At 38.7% G+C, this 9,674-nt stretch overlaps 1 protein-coding gene across 1 annotated transcript in view; it reads right to left on the bottom strand.

Moving 5' to 3' along the window:
• The window catches only part of mtap (methylthioadenosine phosphorylase), a 14,204-nt gene that overhangs the window by 2,532 nt on the left and 1,998 nt on the right, over positions 1–9,674 (bottom strand). Inside the window, exons 3-7 of the mRNA XM_035660271.1 lie at positions 9,246–9,304; positions 8,860–9,027; positions 5,262–5,364; positions 4,173–4,412; positions 1,020–1,142 (exon numbers count right to left, since the gene is read on the bottom strand). Of these exons, the coding sequence (XP_035516164.1) occupies positions 1,020–1,142; positions 4,173–4,412; positions 5,262–5,364; positions 8,860–9,027; positions 9,246–9,304 (693 nt within the window). The remainder of the gene's footprint in view (positions 1–1,019; positions 1,143–4,172; positions 4,413–5,261; positions 5,365–8,859; positions 9,028–9,245; positions 9,305–9,674) is intronic.

Here is a 9,674-nt window from a genome sequence, read left to right as displayed (position 1 = left end):
TATAAATATATATATATATACACTTGTTAGGCCTGAGGCATGTCAACAATTTTGATTACGAAGCATCAGCTGTTGCCAATTTCAAAGCTTTACAAATACTCAAGACTCTTCAAACCTTTTGTAAACACTCACCAACCATGGGTTCCTCTAAGCAGCTGTGTAAAACTCTGAAAAAAGTAATTGATGCCCACGACTACAAGACGGCTACATTGTCAGCTTGCAGTTTCCAGAGTGTGAAATTTTATTGAGAGATGGCAGTTCAGGGGAACTGTGGAGGTCAAGATAAGATCTAGAAGCACTGCAGAAGAACTGCTCATATGCTGATGAGAAAGACAAATGAAAACCCCCATGTGAATGCAAAAAACCTGCAGGAACCTTTAGCAGACTCAGGAGTTGTCACTGTCCACAGCTGCTTGCACAAAGAAAACCTACATGGAAGAGTCAGTAGAAGAAAACCTTACCTACGTCCACATCATAAAACCCGACGTCAGATGTATGCAACAGAACATCTACAGAAGCCTGATGTGTTGTGAAAACAAGTGCTGTGGACTAAAGAAGTTAAAAAAATAGGACTCTTGGCTACAATCAGCAAAGGGGTGTTTGGAGAAAACAGGAGCAGCATTTCATACAAAGCACAACTCCTCAACTGTTAAGCATGGAGGTGGATCTATAATGCTGTGGGGTTGTGTTGCAGCCAGTGGCACAGCAAGCATTGCACAGGTGGAGGGAAGAATGGATTCCACTAAACTCCAGCAAATCTATGCATGAATGTTTGCTGAAATAGTATATCTTATTATAATAACAGCTTGTGTTCCATATCCTTGGAAGGCTGTGTTTACATCTTTTCAATGAAAAGAAATCACCATAATATGATATTTGTTAAGGGGTGCCAAAACTTACAACTGTATAAAATAAACCTCAGTTCAAGACAGTCGACTTAACAGGTAAACAGACCATCCTTCACAACTTCTCCAAATACTTGCTGAGGGAAATGAATCATCATAAAGTTGACAACTTACTTTCAAGGTCTTCATTGTCTGAGCCCAGTCCATCTGACTAATCTGGGGTATGGCAGTTAGCAGGATACTGCTGGCTTTGTTGGCGTTCTCCTTCATCGTCTTCAGTACGTTGTCAACACAGACCTAGGACAAGGAAAGAAAAAACAGCTGCCTTGTAAAAATCACTTACAGCAGTGCAAATTTCACTTCCTATAAAAGTCACAGTCACTTTGTATTTCCCAAAAATATACTTTCACATGTGCCCTTGATGCTAGAAGAGGATTTTTGCACTGAGAATAACATTTTATGGAATCAGCAATGTATGATGTGTGTGTGTGTGTGTGTGTGTGAAATCAATAGCATGATATTAATACATGTTGTGTTAACAGTTCATTTTGCTTTAAACATGAATTTATTTTTCATGTATTTATTTTGTTTTGTTGTTTAATAGATTTGCCATATCTTTATACACTGCTTATTTTTTAATAATTTTCTTGGACTTGTAACTTGGACAAAAATGACAATTCCATACAACAATTAAACGGTATAATCATGATGATTCTGATTTATCGCCTGGGCGTATTTCTTTCAAGAAAGAGCACATTATTATTATAATTATTATTAGCGAGTTTTTCAATTACCGTCACAACCCGACTTCAATAGTCATCAATATGATACACTATTCACATCAGTGCAGATGGGAAGTTCAGGATAATGTTTTTCAAGCAGCCAGCTGTGCCTTGTACTCCAATGACTCATTATGTGGTATTAGTGATGAGTCTTGAGCCATTTCAACTGTCATGTCTATGACACTGGTAATCATCACATTATTCACAACTAACAGCACTACAAAGTACGGGAAAGATATCAAAACAATGCAATAAGCCTGCTTCTTTATCTGCTGTAAAGCTACGGCCTCAGTCACATGTTAAAGACAAAGTATCTGTCATAATATATTATTATTAGCCAGAAGTAGAGTGTACAGTAAGTTACAACATTACTTCCATCCTGTGCTCATGTTTACCTCCTGTAACCTTCATTAACCTCTCCCTTGAGTTCTTTGTTTTCATGTCACATTCAATGACTAGGTTCGTGTTTTTGTGGTGTTTGCCAGGATGAAGACAGTGAAGCTGATGACTCAGTCTGACTCAACCTCCTCTGGCAGGGCTTCCACCGGAGGCTGGCAGGCAAGTTGACTGGGGGGGGGGGGGGAGAGTAGGAGACTGGGAGTGGGAGGGAGTTGGGGGGGGTCGGAAGGATGTGGCGGGTGTTCTGCAACAGGAGGGGGAAGAGGTCAGCTGCAGGAACTCGGAAGTGGAGTTGTGAGTTGGGCTGGATAAGTGACAAATAAGCCAAAACTCGCCCACACGCAGTCTATCAATTGCATTACCCAGAGTGTCTGACAGAGAGTAGGTCACTCGGAAGCCATAAGAAGCCACAGATGCAGCAGTCTGCTTGTGAAGCACAGATGGCAAAAACCTCTGGGACATCTGGTCTGGGAAAATTCTTATTTTCTTAACGTAATGTTTTAGTGAAGTATTTGTAAACACAGCAGTAAGGTCAAGATGGTATGTTAAGTAATTGAAACTCTCATTATTAAAGCATTACCATTACAAAGCCTTGCTTCCTTGCTTTAGGAAACAATAAAAAAAAGAAAATTCCAACTTGTGAGTCACTGAGTGTGTACCTAAACAACAACTTAACTTATTTATTATTTACTTTATGTATATAATGAATACATTTAAAGTGACCAAAGTAAGGAGGACCTCATGCACACAAGTAGAAGAAGATAAGTACAACTGTCACAAGCACAACTCAGAGAATTAGACTATTAGACTAAGACTAGTGTATGCATCAAAGCACCAAAGTTCCTGCATGTAAGTAAAATAAATATTAAAAAATAAATTCATTAAAAAAAAGAAAAGAAATTACAACAAAAGTTTGTCTCAGAAAAAACAAAACTTTTATAATGAGTCTGACTGCCATGATGAATATGTTTCTCTATGGAGAGCAAACATTATCACCTTCATCTGTTGTGTTGCATTCACAGGACTAGCTCAGAATTCACATGGGAGGATTGGATGTAATTGTGCAATAATTGTTTAATTGCACACTCTGGCACAAGCGGCCCACACCTGAGCATTTTAATAGCACAGGCGACACAATTTTATCTGAAGAAATGATTTTTCAGAGCCAATGATTATGTATCATAGACCCTCAGGGTTCCTGAACCCTACTTTGGGAATCACAGATCAAAAGTGACCTTGCCAAGTGCTGTTCAAATAGTTTAGAAAATCTGTTGTCTGATTAGGAGGAATTTGGTAAATAAGGAGGGGAAATTCCAGAGAGATTTTTTAAGCAGTAAAGGAATTGGGTGAAATGAACTGGGGAAAGACATGGTCACACAGAGTAAAACAATATATAAAGTAAAGACTAGAATGATCAGAGATACTTCTCATTTTAGGATACTATGACCTAGACTAGAAAATGTCAAGAGAATATGTGTATGAAGGGTTTTCATGTATTGGTAATGTCATGGAGATAGCATGCTGTCCGATGAACTTGTTTAGCAACTTGGCTAGTAAGCTGGCAATAAGCAAAGGTGGATCTGGGTCAGGTGTCTTAGTAGAGCTGCCACTCCTATGAAGTAGGAGAACAAGTTAATGTGGACTTACTACAAGCATAATAACAAAAATGAAACTACCATCTAGCTCAGCTGCTAGCTGGCAAGCCAAGCTGTCAAAAGAAACACTGTAATCAATTTATCACCACAGTAAAAGCAGAGAGTGTAAAAGTATAAAACCAGATGACTACATGTGGTGGAGTTTAAAGTACACAAATAATAAAGTATTATATTTAGCTCATATTATTAGCCTGCTGGTACCCAGTTCATAGCTTTTATCCAAAAGCTCTCCAGTGATGTTAAGGGGAATGCTAAAAAATACTAACTTGGTAAAGTTGGTAACTGAAGATATCTAGGACAACTAGAAGCAAATAGCTTATAGTTAAATTTGTTACTGCTGGCTTGACAGACAGAATTGAAAGGAAGTCACGTCACCTAAAGTTCACCAACCGTGCATCCCGTTTTTGTTGACACTTCCTCCAACAAACAAGGACAGAAGAGACATCAAAGTAATAAAAACCAGCTGTTATGACTTCCAGTCTGCCACTCACCGCCTCTTCGTGTTCCTTCCAACAGTCATAGTCTGTTGCCATGGCAATGCTGGCATAGCACAAGCCGGCCTCCTTGGCGAGGACCACCTCTGGCACGGTGGTCATATTGATGACATCAGCACCCCACTGGCGGAACATCAGGCTCTCCGCCCGCGAGGAAAAACGGGGTCCCTCGATAGTAAGCATAGCCCCTCGTACATGGCACTTGATCCCCAGGGTCCGCGCCACCTCCACCAAAACCTAAATAAAAAACAGACACATTATTGCTCGAGCAAGCGTGATTGTGTATGTGTCTAATACATGTCTGGAAGGGATCTTTGAACAGCAACATTTGTAGTAAAAGCAACCGAAAAGTTTGCGTCACAAACATAGTAAAGCAAGGTCCTGCATCAAGTACAGGTGTGTCTGTTATTTAAAAATGTTGAATCCAAATTAAAGTTCAAAAACTGCAGCTATATCCTACATATAAGTTCTGAACATATTCTCACACAATTAAGCCCCAATGACACTACTTTTACAATACTTTTGCCACAAAATATTTCATGTATGTAAATATTAACTTCCTTAAGTGATATAATATAAAAAAAAAAATGTTAAATTGTTTTTTTTTGTTAAATGCACCCCTTTAATGTCCATCAGATGTGGTTCAGCTGTCAGCCATGTTTACAGGATGTGAATTTTTGGTCTATTTTGGTCGAGCTGACTTATGTTACATAAATAAATGTAATATTTATGCACAATTAAAACAATAAGTGCAAGAATGCAGCTGTGACACCAAATCCATTCGGGAATTTGGGGTAATTAGAAGCAAATTAGAAGTACAAATTTTTTTTTAGAGTTAAATACAAGTAGAGATAGATAGATAGATACTTTATTTATCCCGAGGGAAATTCAAGCATCCAGTAGCAGCATGCACTAGATACATACATTAGACATACATTAGACATAGATTAAAATTAACATTCAAAATTAAAATTAACATTCAAAGTTAATTTTAAAAAACATTGTAAAACAAGCAATTGCTAAAGCTCAGGGAGTACAGGTGACATGTATAAAATGGGATATAAGTAAGGGCATATGAGGACTCACCTCTCTGGTTCTGTTGCAGAAAGGCTCGGCCATGGGGATGTGACACACTCCTGGAGGACTGGTGGGCTGCCCGTCATACAGCGTCTGAGCTCTTTTTGTAGTCCTGGCAAAAAGAAGTAAACAGGAAGTACTGAAAGTTATTGTCAAGGCCACCCAGGGAAATTACAGATGACTACATAACTCAAAAGGCAGAAAACAGATGTCTACACACCGAAACACTAAAAAGAGCAAATATATTTAGCAATGGCCAAGTGAACAAAACAATTATAGGAAACACTGTCAACATGAACACTAATGATATCAAGAACCACGCAGCAAAGTAAAGGTTATTTGTGTCAACAATCATAAACTACACAACAATTTGCCTGTTTGAAATCTCCTAAAGCGGCCACTGTTTCAGTGATGAAAACTGAAAGTTTAGCAGAGTGGTTTGACTGTTTCCATCATTAAATTATAGACCATGTAACAGACAGTCCTTTCACATCCAGGACTATAAAAGCATTAAAAGAAGGCAGCAGCAGCCTAATCTCTTGCATCATGCCAACAATGGTTGCTCAATTCTGAGCTCTGCTGAGTCAGTAGAGTTCCACCAGGCACAGTGCCAGCCTGCCTCCCTTCAGCTCTGTATGGCGACAGGTCAGGAGACCATAAGAGACTGACTCAATTAGCCCAGTGACCTGAGAACATTTGGATTTTGTGTCTCCCTGTTTTGTAGATACTAAATTCCATTCTAGTGTTAGCTAATATGTATATACATAATTATGGGGAGAGATGATCAAACCTATTTCTCAGTAGTGCTGCATCATGGCATAACTTTGGTTGTTCTGTTTCCCCCCAGGATTACCAAGTCATAACATAATTATCTCAAACATTCAAAATATGAATGTCTCCGTCAACAATAATCTTGTAAATTGATGCCCAACCCTATCTATTACTCATAACCCTGGCATTGGAAGACTAAAGTCAATGCTTAAATAGTTTGAGCCAGCTGCAGCTCCACCCTGCTGAAAAATCAATAACAGTAGTGTGTGGAATAAACTATGAGCTGAGTACAATGCTTATTTATGCTATAGAAATCGAGTTATCTTGGCCTGGCATTTCATTAGCAATGTCATTTCAGAATCATTGTTGCAAAGAATGGCTTCCACAGCCTATAATTATCAAATATTCTAATTATTCCTAAAATGCAAAAAGAATGTGCTATGGCCAACTAAGCATTAGACATATACTGGGAAAGTGAGGTACAACATGCAGTGTGGATATTACCCATGCACCCATTTTGGACTGACTCAGTGTTTTTGTTTTTTAAATGAGAATGGACGAGTAAGTGCTTTAGTAGATTAGATCATTTTGGTTTGTCCAGCAATAAGCCCGGGGCTACTTTTAGTTTTGAATATTCACTCATTTCAATTTTGAATTACTGAAACGCTTCAATAGGAATGTAAAGATATATCACAGTTAAATTAAGATACAAATATATGAAGATGCAAATGAAAAATGAATCATCAATCCATCGATTGTTACTCTTTTTAAACAGCAGAAGGCAGTTGTGAATTGTATCTGACTGTTAGTTGATCTGTGCATTCCTATAGTTTTTAAATATAGTTTTTAATATATGGTGACATGAAAAACAAATCAACTTATTGTCAGTGTTGTTGAGATGCCACTTGGTCGGTATGAGGAAATTCAGCACTTTTATCAAATGTCAGGATCAACTATAGTACTAAGCAAAGTAAAAATGAAAAGAGAAGTGAGCCAGTAATGCTTCAAATTTGAAAAAGCCGACAGGACTAATAGAAACCAAATGTTTGGTTTGAAGTAGCCATAGAGAAGTATGCGGATGTGAGGTAACAATGGTGGCATCATTAAAGTGAATCCTTCAGTTAATGTGCTGTCACATGCTGTTAAACAAGTCTGAACAAGTCCCAACAAGTAACTTCCTCATTTCTGATGATGTTGTCTGTGCCCGATACTGGTACTGCAGCTATTCATCGGCTTCACTAACACGAGCAAAGCAAAGCCACAGGCAACATGACGCAGGCATTATAGAAGTACACTGGGACACACACTGACACAACTGTGGGAAGGCAGTTTACTACTTATGTCAGTTCAAGCAGCTATATGCCAGCACATTGGTCCATCATATTTAAACAGCACCTCTCACTGCACATATTAAGTTATTTAATGGAATTTGTGTGATCAGCTAACTGATTCCCACAGGGCCATGCTACACAAAGAATATGCCTGGAGGTCAGACACTGCTGAGAAAATATACTTTCCCATGTCAATGAATGAGAAAGACATTCTCAGGTTTACCCGCAAGTTAAGCAAGTGTGGGTTTTTATTACAGCTCGAAATAAACCCAGGAATCAATCAACCTAGTTCATCTGTGGTCAACTCTCATCAAAATCGGTATGAAAAACAATAACAGCACAGCCATTCACTATCAATATAAACTCATAATACTACAGGAATTAAAAATCTAGTCTAAAATGAGGGAGAGAAAGTATGCCTTTATGTGAACAAGAGCTCTCTGTGGCAGCCACTAACAGATGAACCCGGAACTCGGAGAGTGTGATAAACTAAATGAAACATGAGACAAACAGGAAAGAGCCCTGAATGTTTACAAAAATATCTCTGTCGCAAAGGTTCACACTCCAGATGATCAGTCATCATAATAAGTCTACGGTTTCCATAGGTGAAACAGTAGACGCTGTTTCAGCATTTTAAATTCTCACAAAGCAAATGATGACATAGGGAGAGCACAACAAACTTCAGGCAGAGGTTAACAATTCTCCCCAATGAACATAATAGTAAACAAATACTGGCTTGAGTAAAGCCCTTTCTCACTCAGCTATCTGGACACTCTTGTCAGGCAGTAACATGAATCCTGTCAGTGAGATGTGTGGGAAGATGCTTGAATTGTTGCAACAGAGCTCCTGTACAATCACAACAGGATAAGAACCAACAACACCCTTCGACAGAAGGTCCAACTATTTGAAAGACTGTTAATAAAAAAAAAACACTTTATTGACATACACCTCATACTGTGTTGGTTTTAACACTGAATCTCAAAAAGGTCAACCCAGTAACACATTTAGGGTGTGCGAAGTCCGGCTATGATATTACGTGACTGTTGTATTTTAATAGCTGTGATAATAAGAATAAGGCTGTTGTATGAGAATGTCACTTATAAGATTTAAGGGTCTTCTACAAGTGTGATCGGACTGTCTGAAGCAGTGAAAAGCTCCTTTACAAATTTGGACATTAGGTGGTTTGTATTGCCTGGTTTCTGTGTGGTTTGTTGTGACTGTCAAGTGTGCAGCAAATTCATTTATCCACATTGTTCTCAGTACTGGCAGTGATGGAGGGAGTCATGTGCTTACAGAGAACAAGAAGGAGGAAAGGAAAGGGGCTGTAATGCCTGTAGCTTCTAAATTGAGTTCTTGCTACAAATTCATGTTGTCATTTTGTACCCCTGTCAAATATATATTAAGAATATAATACAAATACACATTCCTATACGTCCTGAGAACACGTGGAAAGAAAAATGTAAAATCTAAAGCATAACCTGCTGTAGTGGTCACATCCCACTCACCTGTCAATGAATTGATCTATGATGACAATGTCTCCTGGCTGAATCTCCTCCCGGAGTGAGCCACAGGCTGTGGTAACCAACAGATGTGTACAGCCCTCTTCTCTAAGTGCCCAGATGTTGGCCTGGTAGTTCACATTGGACGGCATTATAGTGTGTTGTCTCCCATGCCTGAGGATATTCATTATACAGTGTTTATATTGATTTTTAGGTCAGTGTCAGAAACATGAAAATACATGCTTGCATTTAACGTGCACCTCAGTATTAGATTGAGTGAATGCATATTGCCCAGTATTTTGGCAATTGCAAGTTCCTCCAGTAGATGGTGCTAATATATAGCACATTTTCATTATTCACACTTTAAAGTAAAGTAAAACACCCTTTCTTACCTTGCTAGAAGCACACATTCCACGTTTTTTATCTTCCCCAGTATCAGAGCATCGGATGGCTGTTCAAGATAAGCAGAATAATCCAGTTTTACATAAAAACACTACTGTAAGGAATCATCTGCTGCCAGAGCACCAGTGGAGCTTATTGTTACACTGCTCTACTTGAACTCTTATGAATCCCATTTGGGGAAATTCATTTTTTACACTGTTTACACACACACACACACACACACACACACAGGACCTGTAGACTTTCATTAATTGTGATAGGTTTGCCACATAGTTGGTGCTTGGAGTTGCTGCTGGAGAGCCCGACCAATGTAGGACTTTTGAGGTCAATACTAATTTTAGAGTGGAAAAAGTCACAGACCAATAAGGCGACCGACATAGTAATTTTAGCTGGAATGAAAGTAGACATTTTCTATGTGG

This window comes from Morone saxatilis, unplaced genomic scaffold, assembly GCF_004916995.1.
Source record: "Morone saxatilis isolate NCDOM2014 unplaced genomic scaffold, NCSU_SB_2.0 Contig17, whole genome shotgun sequence".
In the NCBI taxonomy this organism is placed as follows: Eukaryota; Metazoa; Chordata; class Actinopteri; family Moronidae; genus Morone; species Morone saxatilis.
Note: the sequence above shows the minus strand (reverse complement) of the source record. Positions and strands in the feature narration are given on the sequence as shown.